The sequence below is a fragment of the Grammomys surdaster genome, unplaced genomic scaffold (genome assembly GCF_004785775.1).
Source record: "Grammomys surdaster isolate TR1022 unplaced genomic scaffold, NIH_TR_1.0 125098, whole genome shotgun sequence".
Lineage (NCBI taxonomy): Eukaryota > Metazoa > Chordata > Mammalia > Rodentia > Muridae > Grammomys > Grammomys surdaster.
The window spans coordinates 510,388-533,275 of record NW_021620001.1 but is presented as its reverse complement, the minus strand read 5'-3'; the positions used below and the strand labels follow the sequence as shown (position 1 = coordinate 533,275).

The following is a 22,888-nucleotide window of genomic DNA, read 5'->3' as shown; positions in this document are numbered from 1 at the left end:
TTCTTATGTAATTATGAGGGAGCCAAACTTGGGCCCTCATGTTTTGTGGCAGGCAATATACCCACTGAGCCACCTTCCTACCTCCTGTATCTTTCTGTTTGTATGTGTGTGGATGCGTGCGTGCATACACTGGTGCCATGGTGCATGTGTCGAGCTCAGAGGACAACATATAGGAGTTGGCTCTCTTCTTCCACTAGGTGGGTTCCAAGGATCAAACTCAGATCATCAGACTTGGGGGCTTTTAACCATTTGCATATTGTTCTTTCCCTAAACTAAGTTCTCGAGCTGTTAGTAGTTATCATTGTACCCCATAAATAAATATTACAGAATTTAAAGTAACTCATACTGCTGTGTGTAATTTCAGCCCAAATAATACATTTACCAACTAAACACCTTTTAAAAACTGAAGGAGCTATGAATAAATGCAACTTTAATGGTCATTAATCAACTTAATTACTTTCCCAAACACAGCCCACAGACAAGCAGACAAGACTACTTTTCCTGGAATCAGGCACACTCTTTCCTTCCTGTACAGCTGTGTTCACCACCACTTTACCTTGCTCGTGTTCTAACAGCTGCAGTGCTTCAACTCCATTACTCCCAGAAGGCCCTGCCCCAAGTTCAGATACAGACTCTCCTTCCAGGTCGAGAGAAGACACTGAATTGGAGCGATTGGAAGGACCTAGAGAAATGTTTATCCTGTCAGCAATCTTCTTAAAAAATTCATAAGTCGCCATGTAGTATTTCATGCCATGAAAATAGTGGGTTTTTTTTTCTGGTTTTGTTCTGTTTTGAAACAAGGTCTCACAATATAGCCCAGACTAACCTTACACTCTCAAGTCTTCTACCTCAGCATTCTGAATCTTCCAATTACAGATATGTGCCATCATGCCTGATTTAAGCTGCTTTTAATATTGTATTCCTTTAAAATATAAATGCCTCTGAACCAACAGCTCTGCTTCTAAAAATTTATCTTTAAAAAACTAATAAGAAAAATAACCTAAAGTTGCTTGTTGAAGAACTACTATAATACTTAACAAGTAGAGTACTTTGTGTGCTCGTGTGCAGTAAAGAGTGAGCAGGCAAGGCCTGGACATGCAGAACAATGCCAGCAGGTTCACGGTCCTGTACGTTCCTTGGAAATGTCCTGCAAATGACCGACTCATTAGTGCCAAGGGCCATATATCCATCCAGATGAATGCAGCCAAGGTTAGGTTTAATGGCCAGTTTAAAACCTATGCCATCTGCGTGCCATTGGCAGAACAAGCAAGTCAGACAATTCTTTTGTTTCTTTGTTTTGTTTTTTTGAGACAGCTTCTCTGCGTAACCTTGGCTGTCCTGGAACTCAATTTTGTAGACAAGCTGGCCAGCAACTCAGAGATGCACCTGCCTCTGTCGCTCAGGTAATGAAACTGCCATGGTGGCCACACCTCTAATCCTAGCACTTGGGAAACAGAGATAGGAGAATCTCTGCTAAATGCAAGTCCAGTCTGGTCTACTTAGTGAATTCAGGGCCAGCCAGAGCTGCACAGTAGCACCTTGTCTCAAAACAAACAAACAAACAAAAAAAGATACATAAAAATAAAAGCATGTTATTTAAAAACACAAAATATAAATGGAATGTTAATGACACAACAAAAGGAGGTTATAAACACCATAAAATTGACTTTGCTATAAATAATCAAATATTAACTGTTAAAAGAATAGTGAAATTACAGGTGAGCATAATTCTTTTCCACATTTTCTAGACTGAACTATATTATTCAGGATTTTCTGAAAGGTTAAAGAGAATATTTATGTTTTCTTTTAAACATTAGTAAACTTGAACTTTTTTCATAAAACAAATTGCCCTAATATATGGAATGACAAACTCTTAACTTCACAATCTGGCTTAAGAGTTTCCTTTTTTTTTAATTTTTCCCACCACTACTGAAGATTAAGTGTAGGGATGCCAGGCAAACACTCTACCAACTGCATCCCACCATCACCTGTCTTTTTTATTCCAGTGTCCTGATTCATAAAGGCATGTGTGAGTGTGTGGATGATGGGACACATTACAGTAAGAACGTATACACAACACCCTGAAATGCCAGTAGTCCATTCTTCCCAATCACACATGCATGCCATCCTTCTAAAGGAGCTCTATAAGCTTGTACGGATACCAAGACTGAGAAGCACAACTTGCTGTTACTCAGTTAACACCAAATGAAGACATGTCTTGTCATCTTAATTTTATTCAGGAAACAATCTTACAACCACATTAAAGCTCACTACGGGAAATTTCATTATTCTCCTGAGTGAGAGACAGGGTTGGCTTAACTATAATTTATAAGGCTCCTTTAAAGAACACAGAACAACTTCAATCACACACTCCCTGAATGAAGTAACCCTTCACCTTCAGATATGCCTTCCAGATTATCACTGCAGAGGGAAAAGCGCAAGGTTTTATCAGGTTTACCGTGGAGTTTGTTTTCATCAACAGGGACATCTCCTTGTCCTCCATCCGAAAGCTGCATGTTTAGAACCTGAAAAAATTAAAATAAAAATCTGACCAAATGAAAGACTACTGAGAATAAAGTAAACTATAAAAGTGCTAGTTTAAGTTCTTCTTAGTTATTTTTAATGAAAATCCATTTGCATAGTCTACCAAGCTTTCAAATAGATTTAGAACAAAGTCTACGTTTGAAGCTAACTCAAACGATGTCTTTCCAGTCTCCTGCCAGGGCCAGCACCAGCTAGCGTCACACGGGGAGGCAGGAGGCAGGACAAAGCCATCAGAAGACTGGTGTTTCTGTTAGGTCAATATAGCCGCCCCAGTCTGTTCTCTTGGGTTGAGTTACAGTGTTAAACATCTGACAGAATCCTTTTGTTTGTTCAGCCCAGGCTAGCCCTGAATTCTTTTTTGTTTTTAAAGATTTATTTATTTTATTTATGAGTACACTGTAGCTATCTTCAGACACACCAGAAGAGGGCATCAAATCTCATTACAGATGGTTGTGAGCCACCATGTGGTTGCTGGGATTTGAACTCAGGACCTCTGGAAGAGCAGTCAGTGCTCTTAACCACTGAGCCATCTCTCCAGCCCCTAGCCCTGAATTCTTGATCCCTGCCTCCATTTCCTAGTGCTAGGGTTATAGGTATAAGCCACCACATACAACATTTATAAACTGACTTCTTTTCAAGCTAACAATGAACTTTTGAAAAAAAATAACCCATCAGTCACTGAATGTAAGTTGTTTCTAAGGCAGCAAGGTGGTTCAACAGACAAGAAAGCCACTCGCCTCTAAGCTTAATGACCTAAGATCAATCCCCAATACCAAAAATGTGTGGAGCATGTGTACACACACACACACACACACACACACACACGCACACGTTTGTAAGTCATTCTCTACAATCAAAGAGTCAAGATTTCTTCTCATGATAGCTCTAACCTTATATTCTTAACAAATTCTTAAAAATGATTTTGCCTCCATCTCTCAGCCCCCATGCATACACCTTCTCTCTCTCTTTCTCTCTGTTATTCTATTGTATTTTTAAGGCACAGTCTCACTGCGCAGGCTGCCTTAGAAACCTATGCAGGTCAAGTTGACCATGAGCATGCACTCTCCCTGCCTCTCCCTCCCAAGTACTAGGATTACAGGTGTGTACCACTATGTCCAGCTTTACAGTCTCTCTTATTTTTCCCTTTGAAGTTTAAAAAAAATAAATTAATATGGTGTATTAATAAATTATATGGTGGTGGTAGGGTACACAGGTGTCCATGCAGGTGCCTAGAAAATCCAGAAGAGGGCGCTAGATCCCCTGGAACTACTAGCAGATGAGCCATCTGATGTGGGTGATCAGAACAGTCCTCTATAAAAACAGTATGTGTACCGCTAACCCTCCAGCCCTGAGACAGGTTTTCTTTCCGTAGCCCTGGCTGTCCTATAACTTGATCTATAGACCAAGCTGTTCTTGAAATAACAGAAATCTAGCTGACTCTGCCTCCTGAGTGCTAGAATTAAAGGTACAAGCCGCCACCAACACTATGCTGTCATAGTCCCCTGACCTCATTCTTTAAAAAAAAAAAAAAAAAAAAAAAAAAACCTGGGCTAAAGAAAGCTCAGTTATAGTTCCAGGACAGCCAAGGCTACACAGAGAAACCCTGTCTCAAAAAACAAAAAACAAAAAAAAACAAACAAAAAAGAAAGCTCAGTTAGAAGCACTTGTTGCAGGGCCCCGAGAACTGAGCAGATACTGGGTGGCTGTTCTGCACCCAATCTCACAAAACCCAGAGGAAGCAAGCCTCCCAGGAGCTCTAACCCAGGCAATATCTTAGGTAAGGAGACAGCAACACCCACTCACCCCATTCCCCCCCCAACCCCCGGCAAAACAGGGAGTAACTGGAACCCACTAGAACCCAGGAATTCACTCTTGGCCCGGAGCACTGGTTCCTTCTCATCTGGGCCCGAGCATTGAGCAAATCTTGGGCCCCAGCTTTAACTCCAGTAGAAACACCCACCCCACACAGTTCTAAAACAATGAAGGTAATAGGAAAGAGAGGCTCCAGTAAGAGACACGGCAGGTAGCACTTAGGTGATCCAGATGGCGAAAGGCAAGCTCAAGAACATAAGCATCAGCAACCCAGGGTACTTGGCATCATTAGAACTTAGTTCTCCCACACTAGAAAGTCCTGAATTCCCCATATCACCAGGAAAGCAAGATTCAGATTTAAAATCACTTCTAATGATGATGATAGAAGACTTTAAGAATGACATAAATAACACTCTCAAAGAACTTGAGGAGAACACAGGTAAAGAGGAAACACAAAAATCCCTTAAAGAATTACAAGAGAACACAACCAAACAGGTGAAGGAATTCAACAAATCCATCCAGGACATAAAAATGGAAGTAGAAACAATAAAAAAATCACAAAGGGAGACTACCCTGGAGATAGAAAACCTAGGAAAAAAAATCAGGAGTCATAGATGCAAGCATCACCAACAGAATACAAGAGATAGGAGAGAGAATCTCAGGCACAGAACATACCATAGAAAATATTGACACAGCTTTCAAAGAAAGCGCAAAATGCAAAAAGTTCTTAACACAAAACATCCAGGAAATCTAGGACACAATGAGAAGACCAAACCTAAGGATAATAGGTATAGATGAGAGTGAAGATTCCCAACTTAAAGGGCCAATAAATATCTTCAACAAAATTATAGAAGAAAACTTCCCTAATCTAAAGAATGAGAAGTCCATAAACATACAAGAAGCCTACAGAAAGCCAAATAGACTAGACCAGAAAAGAAATACCTCCCGTCACATAATAATCAAAACACCAAATGCACAAAGAAAGAATATTAAAAGCAGCAAGGGAAAAAGGCCAAGTAACATGTAAAAGCAGACCTATCAGAATTACACCAGACTTCTCACCAGATACTATAAAAGCGAAAAGATCCTGGACAAATGTCATACAGACCCTAAGGGAACACAAATGCCAGCCCAGGCTACTATACCCAGCAAAACTCTCAATTACCATAGATGGAGAAACCAAGATATTCCATGACAAAACCAAATTTACACAGTATCTTTCCATAAACCCGGCATTACAAAGGATATTAGCAGGAAAGCTCCAATAAAAAGAAGGAAATTATACCCTAGACAGAGCAAGAAAGTAATCCTCTTCCAACAAATCCAAAAAAGATAATTCAGAGATAATTCAAAAAAAACACAAATTCCACACAAAGATAATTCCACCTCTAATAACAAAAATAACAGGAAGCAACAATCACTGTTCCTTAATATCTCTTAACACCAATAGACTCAATTCCCCAATAAAAAGACATAGGCTAGCGGACTGGATACATAAACAGGACCCAGCATTTCGCTGCATACAGGAAACCCACCTCAGTGACAGAGACAGACACTACCTTAGAGTAAAAGGCTAGAAAACAATTTTTCAAGCAAATGGTCCTAAGAAACAAGCTGGAGCCGGGCAGTGGTGGTGCACGCCTTTAATCCCAGCACTTGGGAGGCAGAGGCAGGCAAATTTCTGAGTTCGAGGCCAGCCTGGTCTACAGAGTGAGTTCCAGGACAGCCAGGGCTACACAGAGAAACCCTGTCTCAAAAAAAAAGAAAGAAAGAAAGAAAGAAAGAAAGAAAGAAAGAAAGAAAGAAAGAAAGAAAGAAAGAAAGAAAGAAAGGAAAGAAAGGAAGAAAGAAAGGAAGAAAGGAAGAAAGAAAGAAGAAAAAAGAAAAGAAACAAGCTGGAGTAGCCATTCTAGAACCTCCAGCCCAAGAACATAAAAGGAGGGACACATGGCTCCACCTGTATAGGTAGTTGAGGGTGGCCTTGTCAGGCATCAATGGAAGTGGAGGGCCTTGGTACCCAATAGTTTGGATTCCCTAATGTTGGGGAATTTGAGAGCAGGGAGGTGGGAATGGGAGGATGGTGGGAGCACACCCTTATAGAAACACCCAGAATTATATGGATTAGATATGATAGACACAGGCCACCAGAAGACTAGATTCCAGAATTCAAACAAAAAATATCTTGATACTAAAATTTGTTTCGAGAATTGTATATTGAAGAATACACAGCCTTGGTATATCTACTCATCAAGCAAGCTGAGCAGACCTGCTCAAACCTCTGATGTCCTGGAATTTCAGCTGGATGCAGTAAAGACACAGGCGTCAGAGGCTTATCAATATACTCTCCCCCTGCCCCTCTTCTAATATCTCAATGCCTGTAATCAGCTTGAAGACGTTAATGAAGAGTCGGTGCCCCTATTCTCTGGGCTTGGGGACTGCTGTTTTTCTAGGGAAAAGTAGTGGTTTTGTTGGAACAGGGAGGAATAGCTAGGATTTATTGCATAGCCATAACCTATTGGTAGAAATCTGTGTAACTGTTATTAAGCTGAAATTATAACTTCTTAAATGGTACAAAATTTACTTTGATTTCACATTTAAGGTTTTCATTGGTACGAGTTTCTTACTGAGATTTCTTACTAAGTGAGTGAGATTAATATTGTTACTCTCATAGGCGTTGTGCCTATATAACACATTTAGGAATACAAGGCTTAGACCCAGTTCTTCTTTAACTTTTTTTTAACTGATTTGAGATGGTTAGCCTATGAGTTAAGGGCCTATAGCAAATTCATGGCTCTGAGTTTATTGTTAGGGTGTTTTCTATATTTTATTTAGAAATAGCTGAGAGGAGTTAACAGACAACAGTCCAGATTGCCTTATATGGATAGTTGGTTTTCAAAACGTCAGAAGTCCACAGAATTGACATTACAAACATTTCTGTATCAAGGTTCATTTTGATTAGAGACTTGTCTGCTCCTGACAGCTTCCTGTCTTGGATTCTAAGAAGAAATTGAGCATCTTTGGAGTTACTCCAGTTGTGGTGAGACAGCCACTAGGCAAGAATGGCCTCTTTTCATTTACAGACAAATTACTGTCCAGAAAAGGACACACTTGCAGGATAGTCGACTGATTATATCTGCCAAGACAGAGTAATCAGTCCTTAATAATTCTGCATCACTAGGTCTGTCAGATGATCCTGGGCCAGAAGGCTGAAGGTCGGATGCTCCAACGTTTTGTAATATAGGGACTGTCCAGGTGTTCAGTGGTCTCTATAAATTGGCTAAGTTTTAGAAGCTATGCTTTGTGCTTCCCATAATTTCAGTTAATTCAGTCATTCTGCATTTCTGACGGGGTTGAAGACTTATAGTCTCATAGCCAATACCAGCTATTTACTTTGAGAGAAAAGACTTGAGAGGATGGTTTTCAGCTGATACTCATTCTAAAGCCAAGAAAAAAAAAAAAACAAGTTCAGAACTAAGTCTTTTAGTTAGGAGAGATGACAGAGGTTCTGGTTAGTCAACAAAATGATGGACTGGGTATTAGGTCTATCTTGTACCTTACTGATACAAATTGGTATAGTTATGCTCTAATTGTATTTTGAGAGAAAAGTTTTATCTTAACAGGAAGGGTGATATGTAGGAGGAGCTAAGGCGGGAGGAGTAAGGAAAGGAAGAGGAGGAGTAAGAAGAGGAGAGGAAGAGCTAGGAGATGAGTGGGGGGGGGAGAGAAGAGGAGGGGAGGAGAACATGGAGGCAGATGTTTGTGTGTTTCTGCCAGTCAAAGATAGTTGGTATATCTAGGTTGGGTTTTGGGTTATACTTCTGATTGCATGGGCATCTTGCTATTGAGCATTACCAAACTTATAAAGCCTTTGATTAACATTTTTAAAAATAAGTTACTAATAAAAATAAGGGCTGGAGAGATGGCTCAGTGGTTAAGAGCACTGACTGCTCTTCCAGAGGTCCTGAGTTCAATTCCCAGCAACCACCTGGTGGCTCACAACCATCTGTAATGGGATCTGATGCTCTCTTCTAGTGTGTCTGAAGAAGAAGGCTACAGTGTACTCACATATACATAAAATAAATGAATAATTCTTAAAAAAAAAAGAAAAAAGAAGAAACTGAAAAAGAAGAAGAAGAAGAAGAAGAAGAAGCAGCAGCAGCAGCAGAAGCAGCAGAAGCAGCACTTGTTGCTGTTTCAGAGAACCTGAGTTTGATTCCCAACAACTGAGTAATGGCTTACAACCATCTGTAACTCCAGTTTCAGGGGACCCAATGGACCCCCTGGTTACCAAGCAATCATGTGGTGCATATAGAAATACAGGCAAAATAATCTTTTAAAAAATTTTAGGGGCTAGAGAAATGGGTTAGTGGTTAAAAGCACTAATTCCTCTTCCAGAGGACCCAGATTCAATTCCAGAACCGACACAGACACTTGCAACTGTTTTTAACTCCAGTTCCAGGGGACCCAGCACCCTCACACAGAATAATCACAGACAAAACACCAATGCACATACAATTAATTAACTAATCAATTACTTAAAGTTTGCTTCCCTAATTTTTCATTTATCTCTTCCATTTTCCTCCAACCATACAAGAGAAAGTATACATTAGGAAATTTTGACTTGGCCGGGTGGTGGTGGCGCATGCCTTTAGTTCCAGCACTTGGGAGGCAGAGGCAGGCGGATTTCTGAGTTCGAGGCCAGCTTGGTCTACAGAGTGAGTTCCAGGACAGCCAGGGCTATACAGAGAAACCTTGTCTCGAAAAAAAAAAAAAAAAAAAAGAAAAGAAAAGAAAAAAAAAGGAAATTTTGACTCTAAACAGGAATAGTACTACTCTACCACCAGATGAAAAATAAACAAAACATTTCTACAATCGCTATAGAAGTTTTACCAATGTCTATGCCACAGTGCCAATACCTATCTTCTATTTCTACTAGAACAATTCCATGTTGTGGGCATGCTCACCAACTTCAGTTTAAGTGTAAGTATTAAAGTGAAGGCCGGCCTCCATAACTGTTCACAGAGACTTAACATTTGATGGTTTATTTAATAGATTTATGGAAAACTGTGGGACTGGAAACAACTCAGTGTTAGAGTGTTTGCTAAGCATGTGAAAATCTCAGATTAATCGCCGGCACCAAAGTATCTTAGCATTCAGGTGGACTCAGAAGGAGCTAAAGCTCATATATATATATATATATATAAAATTTCAGACCAGCTTCAGACACCTAAGAGCCTATTAGAGAGGAAGGAAAGGGAAAGGAAGGGAAAGAAAGAAAAAGGAATTGGTATAACCTGAGTGTGTGAGCTCTGCAAAGGTACATGTGGTCAAATGCTAACCCAAGAAGTGATAGCATAGATGGGATTAGTGTCCTCACATCAGCCCATGCACCTTCTCCATATCACAAGAGCACCATAAAAATTCTATGAACCATATAACTCTATGAACCAGAAATCAAACCTAGCGAGACATCAAACATGCCTTCATCTTGGACTTCTCAGCCCCCAGAACAACAGAAATAAATTTCTGTTACTTATAAACCACTAGCATATTTTTAATATTATTATAAACTTCTATGTTGGGTGTAGTGGCATATACTTACAACCCCAGTACTTGGGAGTTAGAGGCAGAAGACCAGAGTTCAAGGCAAGCCACAGCTACACAACTCAGTATCAAAACACAAAATAAAACAAAGCAACACGATTAAGCAAACAAACAAGACTCCTCCAAAATAAAAGATAAACCTCTAGGATTTTGTTATATTGACCTTACTAGACTGAGCTATGAATAGTGACTAAAAGCAAGTGGTTTCTAGCTAGGTAGTTAGCTAGCATCTCTCCTTTTACCTTTTTCCAGAAATAGGGTGATACTATGTAGACCATGCTGGCCTAGAACTAGCTATGCAGCCACACTCTTCTTACCTCAGCCTCCCTCTCACAGGTTGAGCTCACAGGTATGAACTATCACTCTGGACTTAAATTTCTTCACAATGATAGGTGCAAGTCGAATACAGCAACACAAGTCTGATGTGGTGGTGCATGCCTTTACTCTCAACTCTCCGGAGATGGAGCAAAGTGGATCTTTGTGAGTTCAAGGCCAGTCTGGTCTACAGAGTAAGTTCCAGGACAACCAGGGCTATGTAGTGAGACCTTGTCTCAAAATAAAAAACTAAAAATTAAAAACATATACTATTAGACACATACCTCATTTTCTGACATCATCCCTGGAGTGAGCTGAGGACCTGTCCCTAGGGAAATGACCAGCACCTCTTCTGGCTGTACCTCCTGGATGGTTTCTTGAGATGATCCTTCATGGTCCATATGTAGGTCCATTAGCATATTACTTCGGCTTCTGCTACGAGTTGCTAACAAATAAAATAAGAGAAAAAGTCACAATGAACAAAAACAGCATACTGAATACAAAAATGTGTTTTCTGTTAATGATGAACATTTGTGCATGCATAAAAGACAATGGTGAAAAAACAGCAAAAAAAATCCAGACAAAACAAACACTAGGTCTCCCTAGTCACTCTCCTGATGACAATACAAACTCTCCCTCAAAACTGACCAGTAGAGGGCTGGTGAGTTGGCTCAGCAGTTAAGAGCCCTTGCTGCTCTTGCAGAGGACCTAAGATCAACTCTCAACAACCACATACTAGCTTATAGCTGAATTTAACTGCAGTCCCAGGGACACCCTCTTCTGTCCTCCATAGGAACCAGGCATACATATGATGCACAGATGTATATGCAGACAAAACACTCATACACATAGTGTTCTACTTCCACTAGAAAGGAAGGCTACACCTGACCACAGGTGTATGCAAGAAACATTCTAGCCAACCAAGAGTTCAGGGACAACAAAAGCATTACTTCATTTCTCAAGGTTTTGATAAGACACTTAAACTTCTTATAAAAGTTTTATCTGCCAGCAGTCTCCCATTCTAATAAATAAACTTGTAAGTGTAAAAAATGTCATGTGGAAACCTGGTAAACAATGACATAGCATGCTTGTCTTATTTTTGTAAGATAGGGTTGTACTATGAAGCACAGAGAAGCCTGGATCCACTATCCTGCCTCCCCTTCTGGATACTGAGGTGACAGGCTTCGACCATCACACCTAACAAAGTGATTATAGAATTTCTGGCAAAACCAAGGAGTTTCTGAAAGCATATTATCCTTCTGAATATTAGTAACCCTTTCCAGAGACACAGGGACATTACTTTATGCTAAAGTGAGATCCTCTCTGCCTTACTAAAATACTCTGAGTCAGACTGATAAGATGTCCCAGCAGTAAAGGCACTTGCTGCCATGCCTGGTGACCTGAGTTCATTTCCCAGAACCTACTTGGTAGAAAAGAAAACTGACCCCAAAATGTTGTCGTCTGACCTCCACCTGTGCATGTTGGTACAACCATACACACACATGCATACACACACACACATGCACATGTGCGTGCAAGCGAGCACAAAATATTTTTTAAAAGCTCACCTATCTTTTCTCCTATCAAGAATATATTTTTTTTCTTTTTCTATCTCTTTAGCATGTGGGTACACCACAGCTTGTGGGAGTCAGTCCTCTTCTTCCACCATGTGAACCCCAGGGATCAAACTCAAATTGGCAGGTTTGGCATCAAGTTCTTTACCCTCTCAGTTATCTTTCCAGCCCTACAATATTTATTTTTTCAACTAATTTATTATGTACATTTAAAAATTATCTCTATGTATCTAAATCCACCCATCCGTCCATCTTTCTCCCTCTGGTTCTGGAACTGCCCCAGGGCCTGCTCACACTACCACTCTACCACTGAGTTATCCCAGGCTACATCCTATATACATCTTTTAATTAATTTTGAGTAATGAAATTTACAATTTTGGGGGAACAGAGTGTTTTAGTGTTCCGTAACACTTTAGTGTTCTCTCACAGAGCAATCAAATTCATTACAACTCTATACTAAGTAGAAATTCTCTGATAGTACAATACAGTCAACAGTGAAAACATAAAACAAAACATTCAGCATTAACAGAAGCGACCTGCGTGCTGGACAAGCTGACTTCTGTGAAGACAAATGCAAAGATATAAACGTCTTCACTTACAAAGCTGCAGATATGTACATTATCACTTTTAGTCTAAAGTCACATCATCATACAATTCCCAAAAGCCTGAGACAGGCCCAGACCATCTTTACGCTTCCCTTCCCATCTTCTATGGAACTGCCAAATCACAGTCAACCTCAAAAGCTCTGTGAACTTAGCAAACTTGAAAGTTGTAATTTACAAAAATGCAAGTGATCAAATTTCATGTAGCAACTTAGAGAAAGCAAAAGCAGCATGCAGAGAGAGCACACCTGTGAGTATTTCTAGCGGACAATACGGAGGAAAAGGAGAATGGCCTACTACCCACCAAATGGGGTTACTAGAGGAATATGAGCAGAAAGATTGGCGGCTGAAGAATCCCAGGCAGTGATGGCTGCTAACTGTTGTCCTGGGTTGCAAAAATATTAAATAGAAAGAAAATCAGCCCTCTGAACATTGGAAACATTATTTAAATCAAGAAATTAAATGCAATCACATGACCATACAAAACACTGGGCAGACATTTGAAATTTCTCCCCATTATACCCACCTCTAATATTCAAGTGACGGAAAAAAAGAAAACAAAAAACTAATGTACAACAGTGAAGGGAGGTGATCGCTGTCAAAAATAGTGGGTTTTCATGTTAACAAATTATAACTAGTCTACAATATTAAAAATCACTAAATATAGCCGGGCGGTGGTGGCGCACACCTTTAATCCCAGCACTTGGGAGGCAGGGGCAGGTGGATTTCTGAGTTCGAGGCCAGCCTGGTCTACAGAGTGAGTTCCAGGACAGCCAGGGCTACACAGAGAAACCCTGTCTTGAAAAAAACAAAACAAAAAAATCACTAAATAGAAAACATCATTTTTTTAATCAAAAAAAATTTGTTTTTTGGGGGATTTTTTGTTTTGTTTTGGAGTTTTTTTGTTGTTATCGTTTTGAGATAGGGTCTCACTATGTACCTCTGCCTACTTCTGCCTCTTAAGTGCTGGGATTAAAGGCATGCATCACCATACCTAGCTAAGATTGTTTTATTTTATTTTATTTTATTTTATTTTATTTTTTTATTTATTTATTTGTTGGTTGGTTGGTTTTCAAGGCAATGTTTCTCTGTGTGGCCCTGGCTGTCCTGGAACTCGATCTGTAAACCAGGCTGGCCTTGAACTCAGAGATCTGACTGCCTCTGCCTCTGTAGAATGCTGGAATATACCACCCAGCCCCAGTTTGAATTATAAATCTGACATTTTGGGATAGTGAAGAAAGCTAAAGACTTGATGATATCATATTCCTGATGCTATAAATCCATATTATGTTAAATGGAAAACACTGATTTCAAGAAACTATGTTTGTAAAAAAAAATCAGTTAATTGAAATTAAAATGAAATCCTCTTCCTTAAAATGTGTAAAGTTGAGCAGAGGTGTGACTCAATGGCAGAGTACTTTATATCTGAAACTGCCTAGGAGTAACTAACCTCAGAATATCAGGTCTTATATTACTGTTCTTTGTATCCCCAGCATCTAATGTAAGTACAAAACAATGATCATACCACGTTGGATGTTTGTACAGATTAAATGAAACATCTGTAAAAAAGGTTTAATTAATGCCTAGTACAGGCTAAATGATCAATCTTCATATGCAGGTAGATAAGTTATAAATACTCAGTGAGTAAAGCCTAATTAAATATAATTATTTCTTTTAAAAAGCAGGGTCTAATATAACCCAAGCTGGCCAAGAACTACCCAAGGCTGACCTTAAACTCTGATTACCCACTTCCACTCTCTGGATGCTGGTATTACAGTCCCGTGCCTTAACACTTGGTCTATGCAGTGATGGAAGCTGAGCCCAGGGCTTCATACATACTAGACAAATACTCTACCTATGGACTACACCCCCATCTTTGACGACACAGTATTTAAAAGCTCCAGTATGGAAGGTTTCCATTACCTATAGGTAATCGGTTCTTTCTGTTGGCTGGAGTGGTTGCTGGAGACATCTGAGGAGTGCTGTAGGGAGTCATGTCTAAGCTGCTGCTCTTCCCGGGCTTAGCCGGGGGCAGGTTTGCCAACAAATTGTCAAGAGCCAGTCTATCTTCTTTCAGTTGATCTCCAGACATCACACTCTTCATAAAATTTACCTGGTAAAAGGAAAAGACATTATTTAGTAAAATCAATTTTTTCAAAAATAATACATATTTATTACAAGATGTATTCATCTGTGACCTGCCAACACATGGCTAAAAGAATAAAATCCAAGAACTTCAGTTAAAGAATGATGTCATTACCAGAGTAATAAGCTGACTATAACTTATATACACCACAGTTCTGCTCAAGCCTTCCAGAAGATTGACAGAGGACATTGGTGGAGTCTCCACTGCACGGCCTCCAATTACAACATCAAGGAAAGCAGCAACACAGCCCTGTTGAAACAGGAAGAGATCAAAGTGAAATTCTCCCCTCAAAAGACTGGAAAATTTTCTGACCAAGGTAGACAAGCATAAAAAAAAAAATTAGCTTCATAAAAACTATTTTAAATCTTACACTTTAAAAACTTCAACTCTTTATACAGTGATACAGAATAAGCTCAAGAAAAACAACCTACAGTACTGGAAGGGCATGGAGGGTGTGGAGTGGGAGACCTACCAGGAGTGTGCTGATGATACATGCAGACCTCCAGAAAAGACTGATATCATCATCCAGAACTTTCTAGAGAGGATGGGGCTGATGGATGACAAGCATGGGGGAGACGGATGGCACACAACACACATTTTTTATTTTCGATTTTTTTTTTGGTTTGTCCTTTCAATATTTTCATGTATTTCTTTGGCTGTAGCATGGGCTGGATGAGTGAGTGTTCATGAGGATGCACACATGGAGATGAGAAGACAGCCTGAGAGAGCTGGCTCTCTCCTCTACTATGCAGGTTCTGAGGACCAAACTCAGGTCATCAGGTTTGATGTCAGAACCACCTTTACCCACTAAGTCTTTGCTAGCTCTGTTTCTTGCTTCGTGGGGGATTTGTCGTACTCTCTGGCTTTGGCTAGCCTAATACTCACAATGGTGTCCAAGTTGGCATCAAACCAGAGTGATTTTCCTGCATCCACTCCTCAGGATTACAATATGTACAGCTATGCTCAGAAAGGTATTTGAGGTTTTTATATTTATTTATTCATTTGCTTTTAAGATTAATTCTTATTTATGTGTGTATACATACACATGGGCACACACACATATATTTATACATATATGAACATGTATGCACTGATGACTACAAAGGTAAATGAGGGTTCAGGATCCCCTGAGGGCTAAAATTACAAGTGGTTGTAAGCCACACAAGCTGGGTGCTGAGAACTAAACTCCTCTGAAAGAACAGCAAGCACTCTTACCTTCTGAGCAATCTCTCCTGTCTGACATCTGAGTTTTAAACTAAGTTGAATTAGTAGCCTACTCAAAATCTAATGAAATATTTGTTACTCAACTAATTGAAAAATGCCATAAAAACATTTAAACTTATTTAATTATTGCTGATTGCTATATTAGTAATAAATTAGTTAAGAAACTTTTAAAAAAATAATAGGTCTTGATTCTCATTACAATTACCCTTTAATATTTGTAAGACAGTTTAATTATAATTAGAGAAATCTTCCTAATTTTAAGTGCTGCTGATACAATACTGTTAACTAATTTAAAAAACAAATTAATGACTGAATTATTTAAATTTCATACTACCTAAAGACAAGAGTTAATAAAAAGAATACTTTGCCAAAATTTTTTATTTTGTATTATTTTACTTCATGCTGTTTGTTCTTGACATAGGATCTTTCTAAATAGCCCTGGATGGTCTGGAACTTCTGTGTGGACTAGGCTGGGTCTGGGAATCACAGTGAGTGCAGGGATTAAAGTTGTGTACCAAGTGTGTTTTGTTTGTAATAAGGACTCACTATTATCTAGGCTAGCCTTGGACTCAAGGCAATCCTCCCACCTCAACTGAGATTACAGGTATGGGCTACACTCCTGGACATCTTAGAGTCTACAAACAGTATTTCACAGGACACAACATTCATTCCTACTTTGTCAAATTTTCCAAGGCTATTTTTGGTCCGGGGATCTCCTTCTTCAGTGCCAGTCATTGCTAACTGTTGCAAAAGACGGCCAACCTGCAAACAAAAGCAGTGATAAGGAGATATAGGCTGCACACACCAACACTGGCCTAAGAAAGCACGTCCATTCCAGTCTAAGAATCTGGTTTCACAATAATATTCACATTCATCTGATCAGGCAAACAAAATAATATTCCCAATAAAATGTGTATCTCGTTGGTCAGCTTTTGCTATTTTCAGATTAAGAATTAGAGGAAGTAGAAAATGTTGCTGTAACATCTTGTTAGCACATGACAGCAACATGAGGAAACTAAAAGCACAATGTATTTGTTTCTGGTATTGTACTTTTGTGTGCTTAAAAATTTTTACACTTTATTATTACTGTATGTGTGTGCGTGAATGTCACAGTGCACATGTGGTCAGAAGACAATTTTGGGAGTTGGCTTCCTCCTTTTATCATAGGCTCTGGATATGACATTCAAATTGTCACGCTTACATAGCATTTTTATCCCCAAACTATTTTGAGCCAAGAAAAATGTTAAATTATCTGCAAAGGTTAACTCACACAATAAATGACTTCAAGTATAACACAAAGTACAGGGAAAACATTGTCTTTATAGTTTTCAGCTGCTTTTTTAGACAGGCTTTGTGTAGCCCTGGCTGCCCTGGAACTATACAGAGAAACCATGTCTCAACACGCCCTATACACCAAAAAGAGAGAGAATTTTAACTTTTTAAGATTTGTTTAATTTTATCCATATGAATGGTTTGCCTACATATATGCATATGTACCATCTGCATGCCTGGTGCCTGTGGAGATCAGAAGGTATCAGACCCCCTAAAACTGGGGCTATGGATGGTTGTAAGCTACCATGTGGGTGCTGAGAACTGAACCCAGATCCTCTAGAAGAACAAAAAGGACTCTTAACCACTAAACCATCTCAGCAGCCACACAAAAAAGGTTTTTGTTTTTTAATTTTAAAAAAGACTAGGCAGGGAGACTAGTGAAATTGCTCTATAGTTATGACTACTGGTTACTCCTCCAGAGGACCTGAATTCAATTATCAGCCTCTGCTTGGCAGACTAATAGCTGTCTTTAACTCTAATTCCAGGGGATTCAATGCTGTCTTCTGCAAACACCGTACAAGTATACATACAGGCAAAACACCCCCGCACACAATAAATTATAAAAATAATTAATTGAAATAGTAAAAGTTGGGGTAAAACATCCACACACATAAAATAAATAAGATTGTGAGTGTAACTTAACAGTAGAACATGTGCTTATTTAGCACATGTGAGGCTCTGGACTCCTCTATGGCATGCATGTGGAGGTCAGGGGACAACTTTGAGTAGCTGGTTCTCTTCTACTAAGATGAGTTCCAGGGACTCAACACAGATTATCAGATTCCTCAAGCAAGGACTTTTGCCCAGTGAGCCATCTTCTTTGCCAAGAACTCCAATTTTTTAAGAGGGTAACTTACTATACATATGTAAAATCTTCACAGGGTATTGTCTACTTTCAAAAACATGAACATTTCTGCAAAAAGCCCTAAGAGTTCACTAGCATTCCAAGGAATACTAACTGTAAGTAGCCTCTTATTCAGCTTCAGAGGTTTGGGGTTTGTGTTTTGTTTTATTTTGCTTTATATGCATAGGTGTTTAGGCTGCATGTATGTCCATGTGAAGGTGTGGGTCCCTTGGAACTGGAGTTACAGTTGTGAGCCACCATGTGGGTACTGGGATTTGAAGCCAGTCCTCTGGAAGAGCAGTCAGTGCTCTTAACCACTGAGCCATTTCTCCAGCGCCCTCTAATACTGATGTTTTTTTTGTTTTGTTTTGTTTTGTTTTTTTCCAGACAGGGTTTCTCTGGCTGTCCTGGAACTTGCTTTGTAGAACAGGCTGGCCTCACAGAAATCCATCTTTGCCCCCTGCCCCCTGCCCCCTGCCCCCTGCCCCCTGCCCCCTGCCCCCTGCCCCCTGCCTAGATTAAAGGCATGTACCACCACTGCCTAGCTTCAACTTCAGTTTGAAGTACAAAGGACACTCTCAATTTTCAATCAATCTGGACTCTGAAATTATAGAACAGGGATGATGAGCTTGTTCTAGAAAACCTAGCCAACTCTATGTCCAAGAGTTCAAGGCTTTCATTTGAAAACCAATGCAAAAATCTTTATGACTATAATATCTCAAAATCCTAATATAATTGCTTGTTTCATGAAAAGCATTTAAGAAAAGAAATGGTAAGAGTATATGTACGTTGTCATTATTTTTGTTACTACTCTATTACATAAAGACCAGCTTATCTTAAACTAAATGCTACATTAATAACAGCTAAAGCAAGCTAGAGAGATGGCTCAGTGGTTAAGTGCACTGGCTGTTGTTCCAGAGGACCTGAGTTCAATTCCCAGCAACCACATGGTAGCTCACAGTCATCTATAAAGGAATCTGGTATCCTCTTCTGTCATCCAGGCACACATGTATACAACACTCATATAAATAAACAAATAAATAAATAAATAAATCTTAAAATAGTAATAATAGCAGAAACATACCTGCATCAGGTTAAATCTTGCCACCTCATTAATAGGAGCATCAGATATTATTCCATACTGCTCTGGATTGACAACTGCGGGACAAATGAAGCAAGCCAACAGAAGATCGGTACACATTGCTCTGACCTCCCCAACCTCCAATCTGTCTACACAAGAAAGAGTTTTGTACATCTGTGACACAATCCACCTCAAACTATGTGGAAAGCAGTACGTATTCTGTTTAAGATAACCAATAAATTTGTTCACCAAAGCCACTAGTTTAGCCTCATTGGAATCTACCATTTCTTGAACCTTTTGCCTAAATCTATCTGAACCTTTCTCTCCAAAGAGTTTTTCCTGCTGAGCTGGAGAGAATCTCTCAATTAGCTTGTTTGGATCTGTTTCCAGGTGGTCCTCATCTTCTACAAGGAGCTGCATGATTGGCTCATGTAAAGTAGCTGTAAGGAAAAGTTTGGCAGAAAACAATCCTTCAGAAAAAAGTTTAAATAAGATGCTGAAGGCACAAGTTCCTCTCCTCAAAAGGCGCCTGGGGTTGTCACTTTCTTTAAGTTCAAATTCAATCAAGTATCGTAAAACCTGAAGGAGGTAGCTTTCATCTTCTTGCATAATACAGTTGCCATACAAGGAGGTAAAAACAGTGTAGATAACACTTTGTGTGTTCTCCTGATTGAGTTTTTCTCCAGCAACCAAAGAGGAGGCAATAAGACGCGGATTTTCTCTTAACCGACTCAGGAATTCTCCATAAGCTGTTTCCTGAAATCCCAGTTGCTTATATCCATCAACAAACTGTGTATCTTCCAAAATTTTGGCATGCTGGCAACACTCAGCAGGGGAAGCTTCAGCACTAGAAAATATTAGCACACAGGCAAAATGATATTAACAAGTTATACAACACAGGTACTATTCTGAAATTAATAAATCTGAGTTCACTACTGTGCCAACAATGACATCTTGAATTGCTAAACTCTGAAAACAACAACATGGGAATGAGTAAATGAGTACTCATGGGAATGAGTAAAGACAGTCATACCTCAAAGTAAAGAAGAAGCCACCTTTTCATATTCAATGTGCTATCGTCTATGAATTAAATTTAAAATTTTGCTACAGCATAAAAACTGCTTATTTACTGACACAAGAACATTCACAAATATTCAAGTACTAAAATAATCAAAACAGAGGTAGGGAGGTAGCTCAGTTGGAAGAACACTTGCTGTTAAGCACAAAGCCCCGGGTTTGATTTACAACATGGAATGCTTTTGTACATATATGGCCTTTCAGTCAATACCTCCCTGCCAAGCATAACAAAGAGCTGTGATCTGAATGACATCATCAAAGGTCCATCCTGCCCCTTCAGATTTTTATAAATACAGTCATACAGTATATATTCTTTTTTAATCTGACTACTTTTAACATTATACTAATATTGTTACAGTTAAAAACTGCTTCTTGGAACAATGGAATGAACACCAGGCATACAAGAGCACATAGATCTACAGGTGGGCAAAACACCCACACACATAAAATAAAAATTTTAAATCTAAAAAAGCTTTTTTTTTTTTTTTAAAGATACACAATTCCACTGGGCAATGGTGGCACATGCCTTTAGCCCAGAGCTTGGGAGGCAGAGGCAGGTGAGTTCTCTATGAGTAGGAGGCCAGCCTGGTCTACAGAGTGAGTTCCAGGGCAACCAAGGTTACACAGAGAAACTCTGTCTTGAAAAATAAACAAACAAAAAAGATCACTGTTTAAGCTAACTCATAAACAAGTAAGCTCCATACATTTTATAAGCAAAGACTCACCTAGTATTGACTCAAAACCATGCACTTAAGAGATTCATTTAGTTAGTTAGTAGTACAGACTTATGTGTTCAAATAATGCATGACCTAAAAGTTTCGTCTTTACCTGGTTATAATAAGACGATCCAAATTAATCCTCTGTTGCTTTGCAATCCACGCTGTTCGATATAGCTTTTCGGCCGTCTTCAGTACATCTGCGTTTAGCCTCTGAATGAGCTGTTTCTCAGAGCTCACATATAAGCGCTCCTGCTTGAGGTGATGGGCCAATGTGTGAATATCTAACTTCACCATCTTTGAATTCGGAAAAGGTATAAAGGTTGATCACTAAGAACAAAAAAAAGACAAAATTCAAGTTTATGTCACATAAATTATTTTCTAAAATCAAAAAGAGTAAAATACCTTTTTTTTTTCTTTTTCCGGTTTTCTAAAATAGGGTTTCTCTGTGTGTAGCCCTGGCTGTCCTGGAACTCACTCTGTAGACCAGGCTAGCCTTGAACTCAGAGATCTACCTGCCTCTAATTCCTGAGTACTGGGGTTAAAGGTATGCATCACCACTGCTCAGTAAGAAACACATATTTTTAAAATATTACATTTTATTGGGGGGGGGCATGTCACAGCATGTGTGTGGAAGTCAGAGGGCAAATTGTGGGAGTCTGGTTCTCTCCTTCCAGCACGTGGGTCTCAAGGATTGAATAAGTCCTCAGGCAGGTACATTTACTACCTGGGCCATTTCACTAGACCACGACTGTTTAAAAAGTGTGCGTGTGTGCCCATGTGTGTAAGCCTGTACGCATATATACATGTACACCAAACAAAGCATAGGATATGCTTTATCACTATTTCTTTTTTTTTTTAAAGATTTATTTATTTATTTTATTTATGAGTACACTGTAGCTGTCTTCAGACACACCAGAAGAGGGCATCGAATCTCATTACGGATGGTTGTGAGCCACCATGTGGTTGCTGGGATTTGAACTCAGGACCTCTGGAAGAGCAGTCAGTGCTCTTAACCGCTGAGCCATCTCTCCAGCCCTCACTATTTCTTTAAGGCAGGCTATCTCCCAGAACCTGAAGCTTGTGTTTTGTCTAGGCTGAAAGCCAGCAAGCTCCAGCAATCCTCCTGTCTTTGACCCACCTGGAGCTGTGGTTACAGACAGGCACCAGATCCCTGGCTTGTTAAATGGATGCTGGGATATGAATTCCTGTTCTGATGGTTACTGAACAAGCACTCTAACCACTGACCTGCCTATCCAGATCTTACATATATTATTTTTTGGCAATACAGTTTCACACAGCCCAGGCTAGCTTTGAATCCTTTATGTACCTAAGGATGATCCTGAGGTCTCAAGACTTTACCTGTTCATCCTGCTTCTACCTCCCAAGTTCTAGAATTCCAGGAATGGGCTATCATGCCCAATATATGTGGTACTGGTGACTGAAATCTCAGTTTGTCCAGGCTAGATAAGCACTCTGCATCCTCAGCCCTTTTGCTGGTTTTCTGAGACAATCTCGTAATCTAGGCTTGCCTCAAATTCACCATATGGCTGAGAATAACCTAGATCTCCTGATCCTCCTATCTTAGTCTCCCAAGATCAGAAAGTATAGGCATGCACCCACACACCCAGCATATTATTTCTAAACTAGAATTAACAGCATCAAATACAATCTAAACCTATTTAGGGAGGTGCCTCTGCTTATTAACCATGAAGTCATCCTTGACTGCTTTCATATAACCAACAATACACCCTGTTCATTCTATCTGTGAAATAATCTAAGTGGTTGGTGAGGAGGCACACCTTTAATCCCAGCACTGGAGAGGCAAAGGCAGGTGAGTTCAAGGCTAGCCTTGTCTACAGAGTTCTAGGATAGCCAGGGCTACATAGAGAAATCCAGCCTGAAAAAACAAGACAAGACAAGACAGACGAGACAAAAGAAAAGAAGAAAAGAAAAGAAGGAAGGGGGAGGGAAGGAGGGGGGAGGGAGGGAGGGAAGAAGGGAGGGAGGGAGGGAG

General features: G+C 39.6%; 1 protein-coding gene across 5 annotated transcripts in view; it reads right to left on the bottom strand.

Annotated features, from left to right (window-relative positions):
* Gapvd1 (GTPase activating protein and VPS9 domains 1) overlaps positions 1–22,888 on the bottom strand; it is an 84,453-nt gene that overhangs the window by 35,560 nt on the left and 26,005 nt on the right. For 2 of the 5 annotated variants that reach the window (XM_028785059.1, XM_028785063.1), the window contains exons 2-9: positions 20,984–21,201; positions 19,082–19,925; positions 16,497–16,583; positions 14,712–14,846; positions 14,375–14,564; positions 10,560–10,720; positions 2,396–2,525; positions 557–682 (exon numbers count right to left, since the gene is read on the bottom strand). In XM_028785059.1, the coding sequence (XP_028640892.1) occupies positions 557–682; positions 2,396–2,525; positions 10,560–10,720; positions 14,375–14,564; positions 14,712–14,846; positions 16,497–16,583; positions 19,082–19,925; positions 20,984–21,168 (1,858 nt within the window). In that variant the 5' untranslated portion in view covers positions 21,169–21,201. Of the gene's footprint in view, positions 1–556; positions 683–2,395; positions 2,526–10,559; positions 10,721–14,374; positions 14,565–14,711; positions 14,847–16,496; positions 16,584–19,081; positions 19,926–20,983; positions 21,202–22,888 lie in introns of those variants that run through there. The other 3 variants (XM_028785060.1, XM_028785061.1, XM_028785062.1) reach the window with 3 other exon arrangements.